Consider the following 27,484-nt stretch of genomic DNA (forward strand, 5'->3'; position numbering starts at 1 on the left):
TTTGTCATTGGTCTCCGGCGGACAAGAAGTTCACCCAGCAAACTTTGTGGTTGATTACTGGGTTGTCCATCTCAATGTGTGGGAACCAAGGAGGGGGGCAGGTTGATCCTTTCCAAGCCATCCCCTGGCCCCAGAAAACAAGGGGATCCACCAGCTATCGTGGGCCTAATTCATATCTTTCTTTCTTTCTTTACAAATAATTATCCACCCAATAAGTAAAAAGCAGAGCAGTTATGTGGTCCATTAGGGAACACACATACACACATACATAAAATCAGAGAAATGGATTACCTTTTCTTAGGCCCTCTTAAATGCTGCAAAATGTTGCAAATTTAGCAGTCGTAGTAGCTGCTGTTGCTGTTTTTGCTAGTGCTTTCCAGTCATTTCCAATTTATAGTGACCCTAAGGAGAACCTAGCATGGCAAGATTTGTTCATAAGAACATTAAATTAGTGAAATATACGTATTTTAAAACTAGCATAAGCTTTTTTTTTCCTGCTAACGAAACAGACCCTGTCTGAGAAAGCTTATGCTACCAACATCTTTCTCTCAAAGGTGCTACAAAATCCCTTGATAATGTAAAACAAGTACAATATAGTTTAAAAACATCAACATTAAAATAGGATTATACCAACCTTTCTCAACCCTTTTACCCTGGAGGGAACTTTGAAATTATATTTGAGTCTCAGGGAATCCCTGCATAAAAATTGTTACATCTGCAGCGCAAAAAAAAGGTTTATTTTTCCAGTCATGATGACTTGTGGAACCCCTTAGCAATTTGGTCACAAATTTTAGGGTTCTAGGAAACCATAGCTGAGAAAAGCTGAATTATACTATTTATGATATTACAACAATTTAACATACACAGTAGTCTGCCCTTATCCACAGGGAATACATTCCAAAGACCAGTAGTAGATGCCTGAAACTGCTGGGTCCATCTTGGGCAGAGCCATAATATTCCCTAAAATAAGGGTGAGGAAGCTCTACCAGCCCAAGGACCAGATTTAGTTTCAGAGCAGTTCTCAGGGGCTTCATTCTAGAGGTGGGTAGGGTCACACTTTAAAAGGTAGGAGCAAAAGGATCAACAGCTTGTACTGCTAGTAAGTAAGCCTTAGTAGATGCAGTTCATCCTGCTGGAATGGAGAAAGGTCCATACCAAAGTATGGGGAGACTATCAAACAGTGATGTTAGTAAGGAAGATGGCATGGCTTTTGGGAGAAAACCAGTGGGTCAGAGTGGGACCCAAGAAGGATTTGGCCCCACTCCAGATGGATTGTGGAGTGGACAACAGTTTTTATTTGAATCAAGTATAGGCTCTTAATCTTCTCCATGGGCCTTTTTTGGTTTGGGCATTCCTCATTTGCTTTCGCTGAACCTCTGGACTTCCATAGGTGCCTTTGCTGAGTTGCTTTGGGGAAGAAGTGAATGAGCTGATGACTCTAACCGAGGATGCCTTGTGTTTTGTTTGACAGATGAATCGCCCGATCCAAGTGAAGCCAGCAGACAGCGAGGGCAGAGGAGGTAGGTGGCTCTTCGCTTTAAACACATTGATCCAGGGGTTTGACCCTGAGAATGTCTTTAGTGCAGGACTAGGGAACCTGAGGCCTCCAGAGGTTGTTGAACTACAGTTCCCATCACATATCCTCAAACAGTCCTGATTTGATAGGAACAATCCCGGTTAATCCTCTGCCATCCCACTCTTTCACCTGCTTTCAAAATGTCCTAGTTTCTCACTCTTCCTCCCACTTTCCCACTTTCTCTTTGGCATACTTTAGATGCTGTAAATTGAGTGCAAAGTGGGAAAAGTGCAACTCAGAGAGAAGAAGAGGTGGAATCTTGCCTTTCCCAGTAAGCTGAGGCAAAACCAAACCACTGTAGCCTTTAGTAACTTGTGTTTTTTTCTTCATGAATAACGTTTGCTATTGTGATGTTCTGGTTTTTATCTGTGAAATTTTGGAGTGAATTCAATCCGCTCTTACTAGTCCGGCCATTGAGAAGCTATGAGGGGAATAGTAGTTCATTCGCCTCGGCAGAACTCAAAGCTTCCCCCACCATTTTGGTTCTGTAAAGGGCATTTCCAGAAGGAGACCTTGTAGCACTATTAGTCAAAAGGCATTCTGGAACAATTCTGCTTTTACCACCTTAAGTCTGTATCTGAACTACTGAGGTATACTATTTTGATGCCACTTTCACGGCCATGACTTAATCTTGTAGTTTAGTGAAATGCTTATGATTCTCTATTAATGACCTCTAGTGCTCAAGGCAATTCTAGGACCCTCATCAAACTCTTAAATCCCAGCATTCTTTAGGATGGAGTTATGGTAGGATGGAGTTATGGAGTTACGGCAGTTAATGCAGTATCGAACTAGTGTTACTCTCTAGTTTAGATATTTTCTAATGTCCCAATTAATCCTCTTTTATCCCACTTTTGTCTGCAGCTTTCTTCCATCGGTACAAAATGAGTTCAAAGTACCAAAGTCGTTTGCACTCAGTTAAGTCAGCAGTAAGAAAAAGAGAGAAAGAGGTGGAAATCTTGCCCTTCCCAGTAGGCTCAGCCAAAGGCAAACTGCTACAGCAGCCTCTTCTTTTTAGTGTGTTCTTCCTCATTTTCTCCTAGGTTCTTTCCTAGGCCACCTACAGCCTGCTGTGGCAGTTTTGGGTCCATCAGTGCCTCCGCTGTCCCCCTTTTCTCAGTTTAAAACAGAGGATAATGTTCTTCTCTGGGAAGCCTCCGGGAGAGTCAATTTACTTTTTAAATTTAAATTCTCATTTTAGCAAAATAAAATTGAGGTGCGTGGAAGAGCTGAAGGGGGAGGCACAAAACAGCCTTGGGGGCGACATGAGTCCTGCTCCTGTTCAAAATTCTTTATAGTCCTCCTTTCTGTGTTCCCAGTTAGCTGTTCCTCGCTGGAATCATTTTTTTAAAGAAATAAAATCATAATTAATTAAAGAGAGAGAGAGAGATCTGGCATGACTTTGCTCCTGACAGGTAGTAGGACAGAGCTGGGAAAAGAAAGGCTCAGAAGTGAAAAAAGATTAAATTAAACATCCCCAGAATCCCATGCTAGCAACAACAGGGATCACCAGTGGTGTACAGCCAACACCTTCCTTCCTTCCTAATCTAACACAATCCGACATCAAATTGTTGTTACTTGCCTTCAAGATGATTTCAGTAGTATGTCAATCCTATCCAGGGAAGGGTGTGGCAAGATCAATTCAGAGGAGGTTTGTCATTGCCTTCCCTAAGGCTGAGAGAGTGTGACTTGACTAAGGTCACCATATGTGTGTATGCATGCCTTCAAGTTACTTGCCAACATGTGGCAACCCCGGAAGAAAAGGCATGAACAGGGGAGTTTTGGAGCTCAGATCCGGGGTGACTGCAAGTACACAATGCGAATTCACGTCATAACGTGAATGTGTTATCAGACGAAATTCGTTTCTATGGGTGCTCCTTCCATGGCGCTTCTGCAGTGATTCCAAAGTGACCCCTCATTTTGGTAAAATCGTAAAAAAAGTGAATTCACAGAAGTCGCTTTCAAGCTCACTTCGATTTCATTTCAAATTGGTCTGGTGTGGAAGATCACTCCGATGTCACCCCCCTTGTCCCCCTGCATCCTGTTCCTTCACCCCCCTCCTCCTCCTTCATGCCATCTCGTCCTCTCTGCCACCCTGTGACCTATCCCATCATCCCCTGACTGCTCCTGCATCCGAATCCTGGCTCCAGTGACCTCCTGCGACCTATCCCATCATCCCCTGACTACTCCTTCAGTCCGATGAAGAATGACAGCTAAGGAGGGGGCAGTGAGGAGGACAGTGTTCAGACCCCCACTGAGCATGCATAAGGGTCCCAGTTTGAATCATTGAATCTGCATGGTATGCACTGGTGTGGTAATAACAATTTGCACTCACTCTGCTTTGCATGAATCCGCATCACGTGACTTGCCTTGGATTTGATTCCCCCTTGATTCTGAAGGGCAACGGAAGGGCAACCAGGTGTGATAAAACATTCACGTTACGACGTAAATTCGTATAGCTGAACCAGGAGTCACCCTGGATCTGAGCTCCAAAAAGCCCCATGTGATATACTTCAGGGTAAGGCTCAGTGGGCATTGAAAGGAGAGGCCTCAAGGTTTTAAAAAATGTTTTACTCCTTTTAAGTTTTCACATCTTACCAAATGCTCACTTTAACCACACAAAACTACACACATGTAAATACATTTAGACTGTGTGTAAATGTGTTTACATGTACATTGTAATTTAAAAGTATGATTTCCATTTTGCTAGCTGTTTTTGTCACAATTATTATTACTGCATTACATGATATATGGGAATTACAATTTAGGAGTAACATCAGTACAAAAAACATTACCCAGGAAGGATTCTGTATGCTGTGGTATGGGAGGGGTGGCACCATGAGGAACTGCACCAGTTGACACCAATCCTAAAGATGCCACTGGTTTCCCTTTGTACATGCAGATGTCCTCCTTTCCCAGGATGTGTCCTATATTTCAACCTCCTGTCCAGGAGGAATTCCAAAATGTCCTCCATTTTGAGCATGATCTAGAAGCATGAATTTAAATGTATATACGTAAATCCATCAGTGATACCTTTACTGGCCAACTGAAATGCACCATATATTTGTTGCAAGCTTTCAAAGCTCCATCAGGGAAGATGTTACCAACCAAACAAGAGAAGAAGAACAAATGGAGATGTTAGTCAGATGCCTGCATGTTGTTTCAGTCCTTAGTAAAGATGCTGCAATGGGGAGATTTTTCAGAGTCCAGGAAATTTAAAATCCACTTGCATCTCATCAGGGATCCCTCTTTTGCATTCCAATATGTCTCCACTCCACTGAGGTCACAGGCCTCTTTGTAAGCAGAGAACAATGGATTCCTCAAGAAGTCTCCATGTTTTTGCATCAGAGACGTTTTGGTGATGGAGTATTTTTCAGCTTTCATTGTGTTATACCGTACATTTTTCTTGAATGTCCTACATTTTGTGGTGTCTTGTCCTCCGTGCGGTTAGGCCATCTGATCACCTTGCCTACATGGGTGGCATTCCATGAATTGTGAGAAATCCCTAAGATCTACTGACTGTGCCTCCTTTCTTTTTGGTCACTGTAAAGCACCTGAAATGAAGACATGAGCAAAACAGCTTGTAATGAGGGCGGAGACCAAAATATACCTTCAAAGCAAGCTCATCAAGCTGCATTAGGGGAAGTTTATGCTTCATGGTTTGCAAAGTAGTGAGCATTTGAGCAATGAAGCATAGCCTCCTATAGGAACAGCTTAGAAAAATGATGTGATGGCCCATGAGACAGATACATTGCTGAAGTGAAGCAGACCCAGCCCTTTGAATAGAATATAGTTGGTAGATCATGCTGGATCCTGTAACCCCCATTAATGTACAGCACTCTGTACTCTCAAAATTAGATACAGAGGCTGCACTCCTAACTTCCAGCCTTCCCTAACCTGCTACCCTCCAGATGTGTTTGACTACTGCTTCCATCATTCCCAGCTAACATAGTCATCCGTGGGTTGGGGATGGTGGGAGCATTAATCCACACATTAAGAGAAAACCAGGTTGGGAAAGGCTGCTGTGCACACTTCATGGAAACATATCCCACTGAACTCACTGATGTTTACTTAAAGATAGCACTGTCAATGAAACATACATTTATTTCCTCATATCTGTGGGTCTATGTGCTTTCAAGTCATCTGGCGATTTATGGCAACGTCATGAATTTACTGGGGTTTTCTTAGGCAAGGAGGATTCAGAGATGGTTCCCATGAAATTTAGCCTACAGTGCTTGGTATTCATTGGTGGTCTCCAAATGCTAACCTTCCAACGTTTCACAGATGAGAAATGCAACTCATGCAGCCAAACAACATCAGAGTGCAGTCATGATGGCAAACGTTATCAGTGAGGAAGAACAGACATGCGGCTTCAGCAGTGTGCTTTTGCCTGAGTCTACTGGGAAGGACAAGAGTCTCCTTTCTCCCCCCAATGAGTTAATTAAGTGCAAATTACTTTTTGCATTTTAAATTCAGTTTGAAACAATTGAAGTAGAAAAGGAGAAAGAGGGGAAATCAGAGGAAGAAAGAGAGAACTAAGACATTTTAAAAGCTGTTGAAAAAATGGGATGGCAGATTAATTGGAACTGTCCCTGCTGAATCAGGACCATTGGGGTATACTGTATTTGTTTTCTTTCTTTTTTTAAAAATTGTGTCCAGTCCTTTTACTTGTAGAAGAAAAAGTGTGTAATCCACTATCCTGCTGACTACATTCACTAAGAAAAAACACTATTAAATAATTTAAAATATATTTAAGGTTACATGTAAACTACCTGTATTTACAAGCTGATTATTCTCAGGGGGGTCCCCATATCCAACCGTAACTCTGCAAACTTTGTTCCCCATTACATTACAAAAATGACAGGTTCAATCACCAATATGGATTAATTCATTGTATAAAAACACTGAAATGCTACAGGAGCACACTGGTAAGTTGCAAAATAAATTGACAGAACAGAGGCTGCACCTTTTTCACATCTTAGTTTCTACATGATCTGGAATACTGGTTTAAAAAGAAAGCAAGCTGGAAATCTGGAGGTTCTGGCTTCTAGGTGAGACGGAAACAGCTTCCTTGCACTCCCCACTGCAGATGCCCATAGCAATAGTGATAACATGTTCAATAAATATAGCAGCTAACATACCACAAGCTGACATTTGTTGTTTCCAGATTGTAAAAAGGAGGATATACTACAGTAAGGAAAGCCTGGAGGATATTGCAAGCAAATCCATTACTATAAGCTATTCCTTATTTGCAAACCTATATCTCACCCAGTTTATATTATAAGTCTAGTGTGTGCAAATGTTGTAAATTTTGCAGAAGCAGAGTCGTTAGATCAGAGCAAACCACATTCATCTGAGCTGGCTGTTAGCCCAAGGAGGCTGTTCTCCAGATTAGTGCAGAGTCCAGATTTGACAGCCAAGGTTGTCACTTGAATAGTCTCAGAGATCCCTTGCAAACTGGCTGGATGTGTGACTGTCTGTGGACGTAAAAAATCAATCAATAAATTGAAGATTAATTTGAGAGTTCCTCCTTGTTCCCCCTGTCAGACACCCATAAATATAAATGCAGAGTTTGGAAAAGTTGCTGTTTTTGGAACACAGCTTCTAGAATTCCAGCATGCGTAGCCAATAGATGTATGAAATAAAGAAGTACAGTTGGCCCTTCTTATACAGAGATTTCTTATACACGGATTCATGCATCCATGGTTTAAAAATGTTCAAAAAAAGTATAAATTTCAAATCTCAAACCTTGATTTTCTGTTTTTTATAAGGGACACCATTTTACTATGTCATTATATTTAATGGGACTTGAGCATACACATATTTTGTTATCCACGGAGGATCTTGGAACCAAACCCCAGTGGATAACAAGTGTCCACTGTACCAACAATCCTGTTTAGGATCCCTTGATGGCTACCTCACTGCTACTAGGGAGGCCCTACTCCTGTAGCAAAAAAATCAGTCACTTCTTGATTTCTGCCATTATCTCATGTTTTCACTTTCCTGAATATAATACTTCTAGGTGCTGCTTTTCAGGACCCTCTTTCTTTGGCTCCCTCTTTTCCTCTGTCCCAGAGCATCTTGCAGCAGTAGAAGTAGAACAGGATCATATAAGCCATTGTTTTCCCCATCATCATGTACAGATGTGAGAGCTGGACCATAAAGAAAGCCAATAGAAATTAAATTCATTGGAGATGTGGGGCTGGAGAAGAGGATATCATGGATGGCCAAAAAGACAAACAAATGGATTCTAGAATTCAAAGATGTAGCCGTGTTAGTCTGTAAAATCAGAACGTAAAGAGATCTTATAGCACCTTTGAGACTAACTGAAAGAAAGAAGTGGGCAGCAGGAGCTTTCATAGACTTAAGAGCATCTACATGATATATCGTCTACACGCTCTACGCCATGACCCTGCCCCCATGGCACCATTTTGGTGCTGCATCTACACGATACACTGCCAAAAGGACATCATCACATTGCACCGCAGTGGATATGGCACCCGTTAGAGGGTGCAAGAAGGAGCTGCATTTTGCTGCTCCTTTTTGCATCCTCCAAAGGCCAGATCGGAGCCATGGCATGCAGTTGCCATGTCCCTGATCCGGGGCAAAAAGGAGTGGCATCTCACCACCCTTTCAGGCTAATCTGTATATCCCCTTAAGTCTACTTCCTCAGATGCACTCCTCAAATTCCATCAGATGGAAGCATGGCAGTTAAAGTAGTGTCAAACTGCATTAATTCTGCAGTGTGTCAACAGCCTAATTTAAAATATATTTAAGACATTTTAAAAGCAGCTGAAAAACTGAGAAAACAAAGCATTAATTGGGACTGTTCCTGCAAAATCTGGACAGTTGGAAGGTATGCAGGTGCTGTTGAATAGCAGCTCCCAGTATTCCTCACCATTGGCTTAGGGCCACTAGGAGTTGCAGTCTAGCAGTGTCGGAGGGGGGGGCACATGATCCTCACCCTTGTTTTAAGCCCTTGATGCTGAGTGTCTGTTCTGTGTTTCTCTCTCTTATCAAAGGGTGTCATATGATATGTAGGTACCTAACTTTTTCCTAAATTCATCTTTTTCCCCTGTCATTTTCTCTTATCTCCTTGCCTTTTCTTTATTGAAGTAAACAGGCCACCATTTCAGAAATTTAATCCAACACAGAGACGAACTGTGGCTTTCTGCAAGCTAACTTTTGTCTGTAAGCATCCAGACCCAAAGACAAGACAAGCAAACCTCCAAGGGGAATCTGAGTATTTTGAAACTGGGTGCCATTTTTGGTAGTGTTGCAAATATAAAATATCCTCATTAATGTAAAGCAGAAGGAAATGTCATTGCCTAAACAATTCAGTTCTGTTCTGTTTACCTAATGCAAATAAAAGCTTTAATACTTAGACTTGAAGATGATGGCAACAATATATTTTATTTTATTTTTATGGCTGCAGTTGTTTAGCTAGGCCATCGACTTTGGGCTTGCCATAACTCACAGCTACTCTTTCTATATCCTTAAACTGAAATGTTAGCTAATAGCTGACTAGCACCCTCTAGGGGACCCACTCAGCCATTATGAGACATTTGGCCATCACATATTTAAACTGCACTTGGCAACAGTGTCGGCTAGACCCAGAGCTTGAAAAAGGGGTCATTCCCACTGGCAGAATAATGCGGGTTGTGATTCGACTTCGCTCCGTGTCTGTACCCGATTTCAAAAGATCCCTCATTCTCACTTTAAAAGGGGATCTTTTTTTATGCCTGTTGAAGCCTCTTCGCTGCCCCCGGCCTTGGCTCTCTCCCCCCGGCTTGTGCTCCATCTCTGGCTTCAAGCTGGGGATGGGGGAAGTCACACTCTCTCAAACTCAGAGGAAAGGAAAGACAAACCCTTCTGGACAATTCTTGCCCAAGAAATCCCCATGATAGGTTTGTCTTAGGGTCGTCAGTAGTTGGAAATGACTTGGAGGCACACAACAGCAGTAACAACAAGTTGAGTCAGGGATAAACATAGGAATTTTTTTGGACAGCAGCTTCCATGGCTGGGGGATTCTGGGAGTTGCAGTCCCAGAAAAGTGACTTTCCCAAGTCCTGATGCTGTACATTGCCATCTAGAGGCACATTGACTTACAGACATCATAAATGTGGGTAGTTCTGCTCTTCCTTCCTTTCCCTGGCTTTGAAAAATGTAAAGAATGGAACCAGTGACCACAAGTAGTGAGGATTCCCTCCTAGAGAGAATGTATCTCCATTGTAGAAATAATGCAGTTTGACATCACTTTAACTGCACCATAGCTCCATCCTACAGAAACCTGGGAGTTGTAGTTTGGTGAAACACCAGCACTCTCTGGCAGAGAAGGCTAAAGACCTAGTAAAACTACAGATCCCAGGATTCCACAGGATGGAACTTAAAGTGGCATCAAACCACATTATTTCTACAGTGTAGATATAGCCAGACTCAAGGGAAGGGGTCACAGAGGTGATGTTGAGAAATCTTGTTGGGCTAGATTATGCTCATGGCCCCAAAGATCCCCTCTAGTGCTCTAATGATTCAGATCAAAGCCTTATGTTAGTAGAATCATTTTTGTCCCAGTTCTTTATTTTTATCCATATTTTTTTTCTTACTCAGTACCTTCTCCCTGCTCCCAAAGGCTCTTGTCTACAGCCAAATGCACACAAGGAACAGTATTTTAAACCCAGTGACGTTTTATTCCCAGGGTTCCATTGCCTGATCAGGGTAAATAACGGTGTATTCTGAGAGAGATGTAGTTATTAAACACGACTCAGCTGGTGCCAGTGAAAGCTCCGCGTTTCCCAAAGGGAACTGGGAAATAAATTACCCACTTACAGAATGTAATTGGTGAGGGATTAAAAATCAATAGACAGGCAAGAACAAGCAAGTTGTCTCAGCCGGGCTTTGAAGAGGAGGAGAAGAAGGAAGAGAAATCTCTTTGCAAGAAAATGGCCCACTCTTGGCCTGCCCTCCAAATATCCCTCCACTCCATCCTCCAATGCATATGTATGTGGTCAGCATCTACTCAACAGAGGCCTCCTGTGTCTTCAGAGAGATCAATGGCAGAGAGATAGGTTGCAAGGCTGTAGGGTGGGAGAGGTACACATATGGGCAGGTCATCCCATTGCAGCTGCATCCAAGACTGTTTGGATACAGTGGTCTCTGGGGGCATCCATGTCATTGGGGCAGTGAGTCCACTCCTGGTTCTACAATAGACTTTCAAAGAAGCAATGGAATCCCTAGGGTTGGTGTCATCCAGTGCAGTAAACCATGGTGTCACCCATCCCATTGACCTCCTCACATACCATACAGAAACCTTAGTAATGTGGTTTTTTGTGCTGATGTTACTGGTAAATGATAATTCCCGTATATTACTGAATGTAATGGTAATAGTTGTGACATAAGCAACTAGCAAAATTGAAACGATACTCTTACATTTCAAGATCATACTCATAGCCTAAATGTATTTACATGTGCAGTCGACCCTCCACATCCAATGTTTGAAAATATTCAAAGAACACATATAGGTCCGAAGCACACTGCAGAAATAATCCAGTTTGAGACCACTTTAACTGCCCTGGCTCAGCGCTAGGGAATTTGGGGAACTGTTGTTTTGTAAGACATTGAGCCTTCTCTGTCAGAGAGCTCTGGGGCCACAACAAACTACAGTTACCAGGATTCCCTAGCACTAAGCCTGGGCAGTTAATGCGGTCTCAAACTGGATTATTGATGACACAACAAACTACAAATCCCAGGATTCCATAGGATGGAGCCATGGCAATTAAAATAGTGACAAGATGGGGTAATTTTGCAATTGGAATCATCTTCAGGCAAGGATTAGTCAGGTTGGGGCATAGCTGTCAAGAAAGTTTGAGCTAGGCAGAAGCCTGCAGCTCAGCAAAGGGCAGGTGTTAAGCCCACCATTTATTTTGTTTTGAAAAGAGATGGTTTCTCTTTAACTAGAGCCCTAGTCCTTCAACTCATTTTCTGTGAGTCTGCTGTGTGCCCTGCCATTACTTATTTATTTCCCAGATTGTGTTCTCCAAGAAAACTATCTTATTTCGATTGTCAAATGCCATTAGAACTCAGAGCTGGTGTGAGGGCCACCGAAGACAGATGCTGGCAATAATCATGAAACTCTCATTATTTACCATCACACCAGTGAAGTTTAAGTTATTTATGTCCCTTGGGCATGGCTCACAACAGCCGCTTATTCGGGTAGTCAATCATAAACATGCAGCTGTTTGTTACTTTATTTAACAGTCTCTCTCTGTCTCATCTGTGTCTGCTTTGATTTCCCATGACCTCCAAACCAACTCGTTCCTGCTCTCCATGGCTCTTTGTCTTGGTGTCAAAACACATTTAAGAAGCCAAATATTGCCAGTGCCTGGTTTTCTCTGCCCTTGATAGTCAAGCCTGCAATAAAATGTTGCAGCAGCATAGTGATCCCATTTCTGTTTCCAGAATCCAGACAAACAGCCATCCATCTGTTCTCTAAGACTCTACATTTCAACCTCCCTCCCTGTATTTTTCCATTTCTCCTGCAATCCCAAGAGATATGTAGTGTTCTGTAGCCGATGAACTTTCTCACTGTTCATTGAGCTATTTAGAAGGTTCCCTTCCTTAGAACTAATCATGTTTCCCAGAATGTTTGATATATTTTTATATGTTCCTCTTTGTTTATTTACATCATGCCCTTCTCCATGCCCTCCATCTGGCCTGATTTCCAATGAATCCTCTGCCATCCCATCTTTTAATCTGCTTTTAAAATGTCCCAGTTTTTCTCTCCTTCTCCCTCTGCCCCCCTTTCCCCTTCAGCTTTATTCAGTTGCTGCAAACTGAGTTCAAAGTGCAAAAACAGTGAAGGGTCTAGAAACCATGCCCTATGAGGAAAGACTTAGGGAACTGGGTATGCTTAGCATGGAGAGGAGAAGGTTAAGAGGTGATATCATAGCCCTGTTTAGGTATTTGTAGTGGTGTCATATTGAGGATGGAGCAAGCTTGTTTTCTGCTGCTCCAGAGAATAGGACATGGAGCAATGGATGCAAACTGCAGGAAAAGAGATTCCACCTCAACATTAGGAAGAACACACTCCCTCATAGAGAGTGGTGAAGTCTCCCTCCTTGGAGGTCCTTAAACAGAGGCTGGATGGCCATTTGTCGGGGGTGCTTTGATTGAGATTTCCTGCATGGCAGGGGGTTGGACTGGATGGCCCTTGTGATCTCTTCCAACTCTATGATTCTATGATTTCCATGTGTGCTAGATTTTTCTGTGCAGAGAAATGTGGCTTTTGCACAAAAAATATAAGTCTGTGCAGAAAAATCCTCCAAAACACTTCAGGACACTAAATACTGGGTTTTAAAAGATTGGTTTCTTCCAAAAGCATAGGGGAGATTACTGTAATTATTCATCCTCATTTGTGAGGACAAAATAATTAAGGACTTACATCCATATCCCTCGAGACTGTTATGTAGTCATCCTATGTTGTCTTGACCTGGCCATCCCAACCAAAGTTTCCATTGCCTTCTGCTCACCTTTGGTGTCCCTTTACTAATGAAGGGTGGCTTGTTTTTAGAAGACAGGAAGCTCTTTGTGGGCATGTTGGGGAAACAACAGAGCGAGGACGACGTCCGGCGACTCTTTGAGCCCTTCGGCCAGATCGAAGAATGCACCATCCTCAGAGGCCCCGATGGAGCCAGCAAAGGTGAGGAGGACAGCTGCCTTGATAGAAGGGAATGATGGAAGTTGGGCTGGTCTAGGTAGGCCTACCTTGAGGCTGAGCAGTGGAACTGCTTCAGATTGCAAGTGCAGAGATGTTCAGGTGCCAAAGTGCTGGAGGGCAGAATTGCATGGCTTTCTGTTCACACACTACACTGCCCTGCTGCCCTCAGGTGCAGCAGAAGCTGAACTTGAAAATTATGGCTGGAATCCATTTGGATCCTATCCATGCATGAGTTCCCTTGTGGAAATGGCTGGAAAGTATTGTCTGATATGAGAAATCTGCATTCGTTGTAAAGTTACAGAAACAGAGTTGCACACACGGTGTTGTTGGGTGTGTGGATATATGTAAGGATGCCCATGTGAATGTGCATTCATTTGTACATTTGATATTGCATTTGGCTGCAAATTCGGTTGTGTGTTAAGGTGCACATTGGCTCGTGAAATTTCACCACTAACCACTGACTGTGTAGCACAATCAATACTTAACTCTAAATACAGAGATTTCCATTATGCAACCCAGGAGCAGGATCACAGTTATCACTTTTAAGAAAAAAATATTATAGCTTCCAGAATGACAACACTAGCCATTCTGGGTGAGGAATTCTGGGAACTGTCGTGCAAAAAAGGTAAAAAATCCAAGTTCTGGGTGTAGTGGAAGATGTCAACCCATCACCAGTGTTCAAGTAAGAGGCAAATGCCTGTGCGGAATAGGACTAAACAGCATCTTGTTCTTTGTCCCAGGCAGTAAAATGTCTTGTGCCAAGCATGCCCTCCCAAACTGGCTGCCTTGCAGGCATATCTATGCTAGCTAATATCTTTCATAGGAGTTCTGATATCCCTCTCTTCCAACTTTGTTCCCCACACTAGCAATCTGTTTCCATCCCTTTCTCATGCTGCTCTTCCACTGTCTTCTGCACAGCTGCAGCCATTGGTTTCCATAACAGTAGAGCCATGACTCCCCTCCATGTTATAATCTACATTTTAAAGGTTATGGTGCTGAGCCTACTTTGAGCAAAATGTTCAGCACCTTGCAATCTTGGACAGCTCTTTCCAAGTTCAAACCCTGGAATGGATTCATTTCCCTACTGACTTGGAAACGACAAGTATTTCTTGGTCCTGTTGTCCATCTATGACAAGTGTCTCAGAGCCCATCACTTTTCAAACTTGGAACCTGGGAGGGGCAAAAACAAGAACAGGCATCAAATTTAAGGCTGCAGTCCTGTGTCATTTGCCTGGAAGAAAGACCCATTGAATCCAGTGGGACTAACTTGCAAGTAAAGCTATGTAATATTGTGCTGACAATAGCAAAACATATGCCCAGGCTTGTTAATGTTGGATGTCTTCCTCCACATCCCCACAATTCACACAGACACAACCACTGGAGGTAAAATGGCTTCTGTGGGTTTTGTAGCATTGGTTCCAGCTGTTTAAACGTGTGTATTGACAATGGACACCGTTTGCACTTGTAGTTTGCTCTTTAAATGTGGATTCGCTTTCTGCCAAAATAGTTGTAAAATGGTACAATGCACTTCTGATAAGGAGCATGTATTTTCACATAAAAGTGCGGACAGAAAAGAGCCATGATTATTCTGGCTCTGGGCTGCCCTGGTACCACCTCACTTTGACTGGCAACACAAAAGTGATGATCTTGGTTATTGTCCTATAGGGGCTTTTTACTATAAAAAGCAACAAAATGAGATTCAGATAACAGGGGGGGGGGAAACCTGACAAATATTAAAACATAGTAGATTCAAATCCATTAAATAATACTTTTCTGATCCCATCTGAATCTAAAGAAGCAAATTGTATGGCCATTAACTAAATGTGAAAATCTATGAACCAATCCAAGAGAAAATATAAAAAGAATAAGAACTCTCTCTTTCACTCTCTCTCTCACACACACACATACACACACACACACGTGTCACTTGATGTATGAATAATACAATGACTCCTTTTTCTTACTTTCACTAACAATGCAAACTATTCAAAGACATAGCCATGTTAGTCTGGAAAAATAAGTATCCAAAGGTGTCTTGTAGCACCTTTGAGACTGACTGAAAGAAAGAAGTTGGTAGCATGAGCTTTCATAAACTTGAGCCTACTGAAAGACTAATGGAAAATATGTTGGTTTCTATTATAAAAATTAAGAAGTTTAAAAAAGAAGATCCTTTTTTACAGTTGACTGCCAGGATCCTTCAGCCAGCCTGCTCAGTGGCTATCTGGCTGTGGGATTCTAGATAGTCCAAAAATGAACTTTTTTCAAGCTCTGGACCTTCATGCCTCTGTGTTGACCACTGCAACCTTCTCTCCCCATAGGATGTGCCTTTGTCAAATATGGAAGCCATGCAGAGGCCCAAGCAGCTATCAGTAGCCTCCACGGCAGTCAGACGATGCCGGTAAGTGCCAGGCAGTAGCCTGAAACAACATGGCACATGATTTTAGGACCACCATCTGTGTGAGCAAAGACATAAGCTGAAGGCATCAATATCTTTGCTCTCATGTTTGCATCACATTCTTAAGGTGATACACTTGTTCCTGTGTGACTTCCAGTCATTTTTGACCCATGGTGACCCTAAAGCAACCCTGTCATGGGGCTTTCTTGGCAAGAATTGTTCAGCAAGGGTTTGCCTCTGCCTTCCTCTGAGAGTATGATTTACCAAAGTGGGTTTCCATGGCCGAGCAGGGATTCAAACCTTGGTCTCCAGAGTCACAGACCAGCACTCAAACCACTATATCTTGCTGGTTGTCTTCTTCACACTCAGCAGAGTTAAATTGTGGGATTCACTGCCATGAGATGTAGAGATGGCTGGCAGCTTGGAGGGTTTTTAAGGAAGAATGGATAGATTCATGGAGGCTAGGTTCTTCAATGGCTAGTATTGAGGATGGCTAGATATCACCTCCTGGGTCAGAGGCAGTATGTCGGTTGCTGGGGAACGTGAAACAAAGGGTGTATCCCTACTCATGGTCTTCTTGTAGGCTACCCACTGGTAACTGGTTTGTCATTGTGGGAGCACAATGCTGGACTGGATGGGCTGCCTATATGATCCAACAGAGCTCTTCTTGTGTTCCTAAACTACAGCTGTTCCCTCCTTCCATATCTCTTATGAGGAAGACATTTGCTATAATTCTTAACATCCTTGTTGGCCATGTGGGCTAGGGATGGGAATTGTAGTCCAACCTATCTTCAGGGTAGCATTTTGGGGAAAGCTTCCAGAAAGCATGTCACCAGGTGTGGCTGGCAGTTTCCATGTGAGCTGAACCTATTCCAATGATAGAGTTCAATACCTTGTGTACCTCCTTTAAAATCTGGAATAAACCTCAAGAGTGGAACCACCTACTATTGGCTCTTATTTCTGTTTCTAATGTTCCCCTCGAATAACCTCAGAAATTTATTCTTTGAGGATAACTGACCATACCAACCAGTTTCTGCCGTGCCCCACATCTCAGCTCACCTGGCCTTGCGGAAGGACTAAACTCTTACTCCCAACAATCTCCAGGTGTGTAGCTTGCAGGGGATGATGAGCATTGTAATCCAACGTATCTAGATTTTGGGGAAGTTCTAGTGTAAATAAGTGTTCAGTGGCACCTTATAAAACATTCATGGTGTCTGGTGGCTTTCATATCAGTGGGGCAGTGAGTTTGCTCTGGTTTTCAGTGTGAACCTTAAAGGTCCTTCTTATTCAGGGTTCTGAACCATATTGTCAAAATAGAGTCATCACCTTGGACAAGATCTATAAGTGGGACATGGGAGCTTTCAAGGACTACTTTAAACTTCTCCCCTCCCTCCCTTGGTTTGTCTTTTTCTCTTTTCCTCCTTTCCTTACTTTTCTCCTTCCTTCCTTCCTTCCTTTCAAAGACCGCCTGCAAAAACAATCTCAAGAGGCACCGACAGCTATATAGAAAGGAGCTACTCTACTGTGCAGGTTCCTACTCCCCACAAAGTAGCATTATTGTGTGTGTGTTTTTTTCTCCTCCTAATCCCATCACCAGCTAATTTATCCTCCCTTTGATTGGATCAGAATCTCAGGGATCAAATCACTTGTTGTAAAAATAACACCGGGGCCCATCGTTTATTCTGATCAGCCAGCGATGCTCTCTAGGCAGGTGTTAGGAAGTAATTCAATCACCAACTTGAGAAAGCTGCCATTTAATTAACAATGAAGGTCACAGTTTTAAATGAGATGGGCTGAGACAGGGGAAGGAGCCCCAGGAACCCGTTGGTGATTATGAAAGAGGACGGCGTTGATCAAAGATTGCTCCCAGCAGGGAGACTGGGCCTTCAGTGACCTCTGATCTGGTGTGGCTAGCCAGAACTGCAGGGCCAGAAGGCGGAGGGAGAAGACGTGCTAATCACAATTATCTCACCCTATTGAAATCAAAGATATGAGCTAAACAGAGGAGCAAAGGCTAGGTCCTACTTTCTTAAATCTCCCATGTCAACTGAAAATGACTGGAATTTAAAAAATACACTTTGGAAGGTCCTGTCTTCAAGAGCTCTCTCTCCAGGGCTGGCTCTACTCATGAGGACAATGATTCTCAACCTTTGGTTCTCCAGCTGCTTTGGACTTTACCATTCCCAGAAGCTTTGACTAACACAACCCTTCACAGAATCAAAGAATCCTAGAGTTGGAAGAGACCTCAAGGGCCATCCAATCCAACACCCTGCCATGCAGGAACTCTCAATCAAAGCATCCTGACAGATGGCCATCCAGCCTCTGTTTAAAAACCGCCAAAGAAGGAGATTCCACCATTCTCCGAGGAAGGAGTGTGTTTCACTGTTGAACAGCTCTTACTGCTGAAAGTTCCTCCTAATGTTTAGGTAGAATCTCTTTTCCTGCAGTTTGAGCCCATTGATCCAGGTCCTGTTCCCTGGAGAAGCAGAAAACAAGCTTGCTCCATCCTCAATGGGACACCCCTTCAAATACTGATACAGGGCTATCATATTACCTCTTAACCTTCTCTTCTCTAGACTAAACATACCCAGCTCCCTTAGTTGCTCCTCATGGGACATGGTTTCAATAGGTCTGTGATGAGTAAACATATAAATAAATCCCCTTGATTCAATGGGTCTATGGTAGGTCAACATATAGGTAAACCCCACTGATTTGGTGAATTTATGGTGAGCAAGCATAAGTATTGTAAATCCCATTGGTTCAGTGGGTCTATGGTGAGTAAATACATAGATTCGGTGGATGTACTGACAGACTAACAATTGATGTAATCTAGGACTAACAACGGAATAAAAATGGGTATACCATAGGACTAGAAACAGGGATTGTTGCACTGGAGTAGGAATTGTGCAGTCCACAGACCACATGCAACTTCCCAATGCTTCTGGTGAACCCCCCCCCCCCCGAAGCCAAACCTCTTTTTACTAGAAATATATTGGCCCAAATATTGAGAATTAACCCTCTGCCGCCTTAAAAACAAATCCCCACAAAGTGGTGTGATTATCCATTTGATGACCTTTTGAGGGAGCTCATTGAAGGGGGGTAAAATAGTGGGTTCCCCCCAAACCAGAGCTAACTAAAACACTACAGACAACCCATAGAAACTTAGGGAGTTTGGAAATGGGGTACAGGCAACCTCCTAGACCCTGTCTGGTTGCCTAGTACTATATTACACCCTCACCTTTCCCATTTTTGACATGTAATTTTACTGTTCTCTCTTTATAAAAAGTGTGAGTGTGTATGTTATGATATTAATTGTAAATTATTACAAGCTCTGCAGTTTGAACCATCAGACTGTATGGTATATTCAGAGTATAGCACACAAAGGGAGCAGAGAACTTCAGGAATCAGTGGCCAAAACCCACCCCAAAGATAGGCAACTGAAACAAATGCATTTTTATTTTGGAAGGGTCTCATGAAGGCCTGTCCCATGGGGCTATGCAGAGTCTCAAAGAAAGTGGCTTCTGCAACAACAGGGCTACCATTGCGAAGGTCCTGCTGGGGCGTCAGTGTCTTATTTCAATTATTATGATTCCCATCATTGGTACTGAGTGGTCTTGCTGAAAGTATCTGTAGTACATGCTGCCTTCGCTGCCACCTGCAGAATCAAGGGGTACACTCTGCCCCACTCTCTCTGTTTCTGCCTCTGTCTTTCTCTCCTCATTGCTAGGGAGCATCCTCCAGCCTGGTTGTCAAGTTTGCTGACACAGACAAGGAGAGGACCCTGCGGCGAATGCATCAGATGGCAGGACAGCTGGGGATCTTTAATCCCATGACAATCCAGTTCGGAGCCTATGGAGCATATACGCAAGCGGTAGGAGGTGCTGCCAGTCCAGACTGCAAGTAGCCACCAACCCTGTGGAACAGAGGCGTGCAAAATGCAACAAGGCAGGAGGGGGGTGGCTAGCATGGCAGTGATGTGGGGCAGCCATATTGGTGGAGAAGTGAATTTGCTAGATATTTTGAATCACTTTGCAGAAGCTATCCACGCTCCTGAACCTCTTTGGGGAGGACAGGTCTTCAGCACTTTAGATAACACCTTTCAAATTTTTGAGATGAGGTTCAGCACCCTGTATATCTGCTGGTTTGTCCCTCCTCTCTGTCCCATTAGTGGAACTAGTATATATGTGGACAAATCCAAGACAGCCTTCTCTGCTGTGGCACTCTGTTTATAGAATGCCCTCCCCTTGGAAGCCCAGTGTAGGCTGGCTATAGAGTCATGTTGGAGGACATATTAATCAAATCTGTAAAGGTCAAAGCCACAAACCTGGAGGGCTAACTGTAATGTATTAATTGCATGCCACCCTGAGATCTCATGACAGAGAGCAGGATAGAAATATTTAAATAAATAAATAACCTGGATTAAATCCTGAAATGAATTCACTACCCTACTGACATGGGAGCCACCAGTTACCACTGGGATGGGTAGAAGGCCCCCTTTATTTAGTAGAGCGGATAGTAAGAATGGCAAACTTTTTGCAAGATTTTGAGGGCTGTGATTTCAAGAGTCTTGTTATGCTACCTGGAAAGAGAAAGAGCTGCCAACCACAGATGTCTTGTGCTTGTGTGTGTGTGCGCACACGCGCATACACATATTCCTTCAAGTCACCTATTGATTTATGGCAATCCTATGAGTTTTCTTAGGCAAGGAATACTGAAAGGTGATTTTGCCAGTTCCTTCCTCTGAAATATAGCCAACAGTACCTGGAATCATTGGTGGTCTCCAATCCAAGTACTAACCAGGGCTGATCCTGCTTAGTATCCTAGATCAGGTGCGATCTGGTGCCTATACTTTAAAAAAAAATAACTAGACCAAAAAAAACAGTTTAATTCTAATTTCGAACCTCTCTTTTGCCAGAAATTATTGGACTGCAGCTCCCATGATCTCTCAGCCTTGGCTATGCTGCTATGATTGATAGGAGTTGCAGTCCAAGCAACATTTGGAAGGCCACAGTTTGTCCAGCTTTGGTCTGTCTCTCTCTTTCTCAGTTTGCCTGTAGGAAAGGGATAATATTGGAAAGAAAGTTCCCTGGCCACCCTAAAGCTCTGCATAGTCATTTGCTGTTATTAGTCTGATGGTGATATAAGCAAAAGTACAAATGTACTCTTGCATGTTTCCCTTCTGTTTCTGTAAGGCCTGTTCGGGATACATGCTTGGAAGCTAGAACCAGGTTGAACAGCAGGAGAAGGCACCTTGATAACAAAAGCAAAACTAACTTGTACATTCTTCCTTCCCCCCTTCTTCCTTCTCTATGTCCTCTGCTTCCTTTTCTTCGCTATCTGTTCTCCCCACCCTCAAATCCCCATGCCACTGGTTTACTCCCTTTCTTTTCCTTTCTCTCTCCCCACGTCTGTCTTTCTTTCATTAAGATAATGCAGCAGCAGGCAGCCCTGATGGCTGCAGCACAAGGAACATGTCTCAACCCTATGGCAGCCATTGCGGCAGCCCAGATGCAGCAGATGGCCGCTTTTAACGTGAGCGGGTTGGTCGCAGCTCCCATGACACCCTCATCAGGTATGAGTTACTCCATGAACTTTGGTTGCACTGGAGGCTCTATTGGGACAAATACACACAAACAGTAGGGAAAATAAGGACAATGGCCTTGGTGGTGCCCTGCTTCAGGATTGCTCAGGGTGTATCTGGACTACTCAGTTGCAGACATCCCTCCATATCCATGGATTTTTTATCTACGGATTCAAGCATCCACAACTTGAAAGTATTTTAAAAATATATAAATTCTAATTAGCAAACCTTGCTTTTGCCATTTTATATGAGGGACATCATTTTACTGGGCCATTGTGTTTAATGGGACTTGAGCATCCATGGATTTTGGTATCTTGCCCTTCCCAACAGGATCAGGCAAAAGCAAACTGCTGCATATTCTTCCAGTTTGTGTGTTCTTCCTCATTAATACATCTCCCAATTGATTGTCTTCCCCCAAAAAACAACTGGGGGGGGAAATGGCCAGAATTCAAAGGCGTAGCTGTGTTAGTCTAGAAAATCAGTATGCAGAGGGATTTTGTAGCACCTTTGAGACTAATTGAAAGAAAGAAGCTGTTGGCATGAGCTTTCATAGTCTACGAAATATTGTGACCAGGTCCAAGATCATCCAGTGAGCTTCATGGCTGAGTGAGGACCTGAACCCAGGTCTTCTCAATCCTAATCCAATACTCTAACCCTTTGTGGGTTTTTAGCTTTTAGGACTTCAGTTCCCAGAATCCCTCTCCGTTGGTATCCATGCAGTGTCCTGGAACCAAACTCCAGCAAATAACAAGGGTCCACTGTACAAGAGTTACAGTCATGGATCCATCCTATGGAACCCTGGGATTTGTAGTTTGATGAGCTACTTCTGTCTCCTCTGAACTACAGCACTAGAGCTCTGTAGCAGAGAATTCTATATATCTCACTCAGCTACAGTTCCTAGAATTCTGTTGGGCACAGCCACAAAGGTTTAAGTTGTATCACACTCCTTTAACTGTGTGGTGTAGAGCAGTGGTTCTCAAGCTTTGGTCCTCCAGATCTTATGGACTTCAGCTCCCAGAAGTTCCAACCAGTATGTCTCGGGATTCTGAGCACTGATGTCTGAAACATCTAGAGGACTGAAGGTTGAAAACCACAGCTTAGGTAACTTTCTTCCTAAACCTCAGGTGAGGACCTCCTCCAATTTTTAGGCCCTTCCATGTTGTATGAAGTGATTGGATTCTCCTGTTAACAGTCATTTTCCTAGTCAATTTTTTGGCTTTGTTTGGTCTTTTACCAAGCAAGTAAATTAAGCTACCTAATATGGCTTTTATAAATAAGGCATATAAATAAAATAAATAAATAATAATCCCAGAAACCCACAAGATGAAATCAAGGCAGTTTATGATGGGCTCAAACTGCTATCAATGTGCATGACAAATACAGTACAGTACAGTTCCATGCAACAGTTTCCTAGACTGCAAACGTGCATTTAATTGCATGTCCTTCCCAGGCTTTAAATTGTATTGGGTTTTTTAAATCTCTGATCACTGCTTTCTGTAGCAACAGGAGAAACTTGCAGGAAAGATGGGGAGCTCCTCCAGCTAAATCTGGCCCTTGACCTGGAAGTCTCCCTTCCAGTGGCAAGTGGTGACTCCAGTGTCAATTGGATGGTTAACATGCCCTCAACATTTCAAAGATGAAAACTAGGACATGTTGTAACCAAACAACATCAGAGTGTGCGGATTATTATTGTAGCAGTGTCAAACTGCTACATGGCAGTTAGAGTAGTGTCAAACCAAATTACCGTATTATTATAGTGGTGCCAAACTGGAGCCATGGCAGTCAAAGCGGGGTCACAAACAGGATTGTTAATGTAGCAATGTCAAACTGGAGCCATAGCAGTTAATAATCTGGCATCAAACCAGATTATTTCTGCAGTGTGGATACAGTCAATCTTTCTAATTCTTCTTTTTGTCTCCCCCATCTGTTTGGTTCAGGTACAAGCACACCTCCAGGGATCAGCACAGCCCCCGTCCCCAGTATAGCCACGCCAATTGGAGTGAATGGATTCAGCCCTCTCCCACCCCAAACCAATGGGCAGCCAGCATCAGAAACAATTTACACCAATGGAATCCATCCGTACCCAGGTAGAATTTGGGTGGGTCAGTGTTCTGGCAAAGGAAGGGAAGGGGGGTGGGATCGAATCTTATGTTGTCCAAATGCCTCCTGCTGAATGTAAGAAAAGTGGAGAACTGCCCCTTTTGAGCTCCCAGGAAAATAAAATGCCCAGACGACAATGAGCATGGACCATAGCAAAAGTTGAAGCTGTTGGATCTCTCAGGCTTTAGTGATGATGGTGACTGTGTGTGTGTGAGAGAGTGTGTGTGTGTACAAGTTTACAAAGCTTTGAAAGACTAAAACCTGAATTCTGTTTGTTAGTTCCAATTTAAGTAGACCCACTCAATCAACTGTTAAATAGTGAGTCAATGTGTAAGTCAATTCCATTGATTCAAGAGGCCTACCGTGTCTGTTTTGGGCACAAGTCAAAGAGCTGGTTATGACCTTGTTGTGTGCTTTCAATTCATTTTCAATATATGATGGCCCTAAGGCGAACCTATCACAGGGTTTTCTGGGGATGAGTGTATGGGACTTACTCAAGGTCACCCTGTGAGTTTCCATGACAAAGCGGGAAATGAACCTTGTTCTCTAGAGTCAATGTTCAAACCACTACACCACGCTGGCTCTATATGACTTATAAAGCCCTATAGGCTTAGGTCCGGGCTGTCTGACAGATTGCATCTCCCCATATGAGTTTGCCCAACTCTGAGATCCTCAGGAAAGGCCTTTCTGTCAATCCCACTGCCTTCATAGGCACAGCTGGTGAAGATGTGAGACAGGGCCTTCTAAGTGGCTGCCCCTAGGCTCCAGAACCCACTTTCTAGAGAGGCTAGAATGGCCTTTTCCTGCTGTCCTTCTGTTGGCAGTCAAATACTGTTTTATTTCAACAAGCTTTTAGAATGGAAAGTTTTTAAATAAAGGACTTTTAAGAGGATGCTGCATCTGGTTTCTATGTCTCATGTGCCATTCCCCCCCCTCCACCAATGATGGAGAGCCTTGCATTTTGGTTGTCTGGTGTTTGGAGCTTCAGATCCCATAATCCCCTACTGTTGCTCATGTTAGTTAGAGCCAGGAGGAGCTGCAGTCCAATGACATCTATTAGACAAAGAAAAGCAGTACAAAAGTAACAATCAAGTAATGCACTGAGTTATGCAATGAGTTATGTTTTGAGCACAATTCAAAAAGCTGGTTATGACCTATGATTCTATGATACTCATTAGAGCATTTCAAAAGTACCCCAGTGTTGTTACTTGTTGCAGTGCTCAAAAAATAACTCATTGCATAACTCGGTGCATTACTTGATTGTTACTTTTGTACTGCTTTTCTTGATATAATAGATATCATTGGACTACAGCTCCTCCTGGCCCTAAGCAACATGAGCAACAGGAACACATTACGTTTAAAAGTGAACTTTCCAAGCTCTCGGGTGGTGAGCATGTAAATCTCACTCACAGAGGAGTTGCAAGTTGCTTTTCTCTGTCCCTTGCTTTCTTTCTTCATATCTTGCTTCTTAAATGGCTGGTTTTCCTTGCTCCTCCCCTTCCCAACCCTTAGGAAATTTAAGAGGAGAGAAAGGCAGGAAGACAAATAGCAGTAGTGGCACTTCTTTCATTTGTGTTTCCAGTTTCTATCCCCTTCAGCATTCTCTGCTGGCCGTGATAGGAGGAGGGAACACTCTTGGAAACGTTTCTTTAGTTTCTTTTGATTTGTTGTTTGCTATATTTTATTATTTAATGTTAATATGTATTAATATGCATTATGTTATATTACTTTTGTAGAATGTAAGCCTTAGACAGGTATATTATATTATATTATATTATATTATATTATATTTTAACTGATTGTATGTAAAGCGCTGTGTAAATTTACAGTGCTCTATAAATAAAGCTTAATAATAATAATAATATCTCCTAGAAGCATCATCCTCCCACCCCCAGTCAGCATGGCCAGTGTCCATGCTGGTTGGCAGATTTGGAGAGTTGTAGTCAGTGGTGACTAGCGGCCCTGATGTCAGTGGGGCAGTGAACCTGTTCCAGGTTGCAGCCTAAATTGTAAAGCAGCTATCCAAGAGGCTGAAACTGTTTGGGGGACTGGGATCAGCACCTTGGAAAGGTGAAAACCTGGCATGGATTTACTGCCCCAATGGCAAGAGAAGCCACCACCAGCCTCCACTGGCTGTCACCTGAAAACGGAACATTTACAAGCTCTTGCTGCAGACTTGCACAGCAGGGTTAATATAACATGGGTCTATGTTCCGAGGAACAATAGGAAAGAAAGGAGAGGAAAACAAGTCAAAGAGCATCTCACAGGGTTCCCTTCCCACCTTCCAAAGCTGACTCCTAACTACACTGCTCTGAAAACTGTTCTCCTCCAGTTGACTTTGCTTACTCTCTTCCTTCTTTCTTCCTTTTTCTCTTCTCAGCTCAAAGTCCCACTGTGGCAGATCCCCTCCAACAAGCCTACGCAGGCATGCAGCACTATGCAGGTCTCAAACATTGCTTTGCCTTTCCTTTCACCGTCCCTCTCCCCTGCCTTTTTCTCTGTCTGTCTCTCCCTCTTTCCCTGTATTCTTGCTCTGTTTCCATCTTCTCATGGCATCTTTTGTGATATGATGAGGGTACATCAGTTGCCATCGGTGACTTCCGCGTCAAGGGGGAGAATCAATCTGTTCCAGGGTTGAGGACAAACTTTAATAAAGCCATCCAAGGTGCAGGATCAGTTTTGAAGCACAGGATGCAGCACTTGGAAAGCTCTTTTAAGGATTCGTGTACAATCAAGAGCAGATGCACTACAGAAGCCACCAAACACCACTGGGCTATGTGTGTGTGCAAAATCGCTAGCAATGAAGAGAATGTTGTCTGCTTCCCCACTTCCTAGACAACTTTGCTTCCTTTCTTGTTGGAATTTGGGAATGTTATCTTTAACAAAAAACCAAACCCTATAACTCCCACCTTCTTTCTAGGGTCCTGGGCATGTTAATCCCTAAAGTACCATTTCTAAGTTCTGATCATGGGGCAAAAGTGAAATAGGACTGGACAGAGATTGCAGAAGTTAATTCTTGGGCTAAAACTCCCAGAATCTCCCAGCCATTTGCAGCTGTAATGGCTAGGGCATTTTGGGAGTCCATTGTCCAAAATGAAATAAGTTTTCTAAGCTTTGGGTCTGAAGAGCTTTTTTGGAGGGACATTTCCATTAAAAAGGAGGAGTGGTAGTGAAGATATCAAGACCTCGATATCCCATGACTGATGTCAGGAAACGTTCCAGAGAATTGAGGAAGGGGTTACCAAGGATCCCAGGCTGATGTAAATAATTTGTCTTGAAATGTGTCACATCATAATGTAGTACAAGGCAACTTGGGTGTAGCTGGACACCCACTCTGTCATTCGAGTCCATAACCATTGGCTTTCCTTTATGTTTTTTCTTGGAGCAAGCAAGATGTTATGTGTGTCCTGACCATTCTGTTTTTGTGTTCCAGCAGCATATCCAGCCGCCTATGCACCAATCAGCCAGGCCTTCCCCCAGCAAGCTCCCATCATCCCTCAACAGCAAAGAGAAGGTGAGATGGAACCAAAGTCTGGGTTTGGTGAAGTTGGGGGGACATCATTTAGGAAAACACAAGCTGTCTATGGTCATGGTTCCCAAACTGTGGTCCTCCAGGTCTTTTGCACATCAGTTCCCAGAAGCCCTAGATAGCTTGACCAGCAGTAAGGAATTCTGGGAGCTGAAGTCCAAAACATCTGGAGGACAAAGGTTTGGAAACTGTTGTTCTATGGGCTAAATCCAGTTTCTCAGCTAGATTAGACCCGTTGAATCACTTTCTGAATTCTAAGTCAACACTTAGATAAATGCCATTCATTCTGTGAGTTTGCTCTAGCTGGGACTAGGGACTAGATTTAGGCTTGTATTTCTGTGAGGATTCATTCATTGCTTTGCTCACAACTGGAATCACAATTGCTGTCTGGAAGGCAGGCATGCCTGAAAGCATCAAAATGGCTTAATAAACATATGAGAAATAAACATAAATGTTTGTTCATCTGCCATAGATAGACAGATAGACAGATAGACAGACAGACAGACAGACAGACAGACAGACAGACAGACAGATAGCCTACCAGGAGAGCATACTATGGAACAAGATCAAAACCAGCTCAAAGCAATACTAAA

General features: G+C 43.1%; 2 protein-coding genes across 13 annotated transcripts in view; both read left to right on the top strand.

Moving 5' to 3' along the window:
• PATL2 (PAT1 homolog 2) overlaps nt 1-27,484 on the top strand; it is a 741,315-nt gene that overhangs the window by 262,298 nt on the left and 451,533 nt on the right. The gene's annotated exons all lie outside the window — the stretch shown is intronic.
• The window catches only part of CELF6 (CUGBP Elav-like family member 6), a 189,701-nt gene that overhangs the window by 148,695 nt on the left and 13,522 nt on the right, over nt 1-27,484 (top strand). For 4 of the 8 annotated variants that reach the window (XR_006104673.1, XM_042475653.1, XM_042475657.1 and 1 more), the window contains 8 exons: nt 1,472-1,520; nt 13,140-13,268; nt 15,605-15,684; nt 19,409-19,552; nt 21,109-21,253; nt 23,200-23,349; nt 25,743-25,805; nt 26,796-26,876. Coding sequence is in view for 7 of the 8 variants with exons in the window: in XM_042475653.1 (XP_042331587.1) it covers nt 1,472-1,520; nt 13,140-13,268; nt 15,605-15,684; nt 19,409-19,552; nt 21,109-21,253; nt 23,200-23,349; nt 25,743-25,805; nt 26,796-26,876 (841 nt within the window). In the remaining variant the exon portion in view is untranslated. The remainder of the gene's footprint in view (nt 1-1,471; nt 1,521-13,139; nt 13,269-15,604; nt 15,685-19,408; nt 19,553-21,108; nt 21,254-23,199; nt 23,350-25,742; nt 25,806-26,795; nt 26,877-27,484) is intronic. The other 4 variants (XM_042475655.1, XM_042475658.1, XM_042475654.1 and 1 more) reach the window with 3 other exon arrangements.

This window comes from Sceloporus undulatus, chromosome 6 (genome assembly GCF_019175285.1).
Source record: "Sceloporus undulatus isolate JIND9_A2432 ecotype Alabama chromosome 6, SceUnd_v1.1, whole genome shotgun sequence".
Lineage (NCBI taxonomy): Eukaryota > Metazoa > Chordata > Lepidosauria > Squamata > Phrynosomatidae > Sceloporus > Sceloporus undulatus.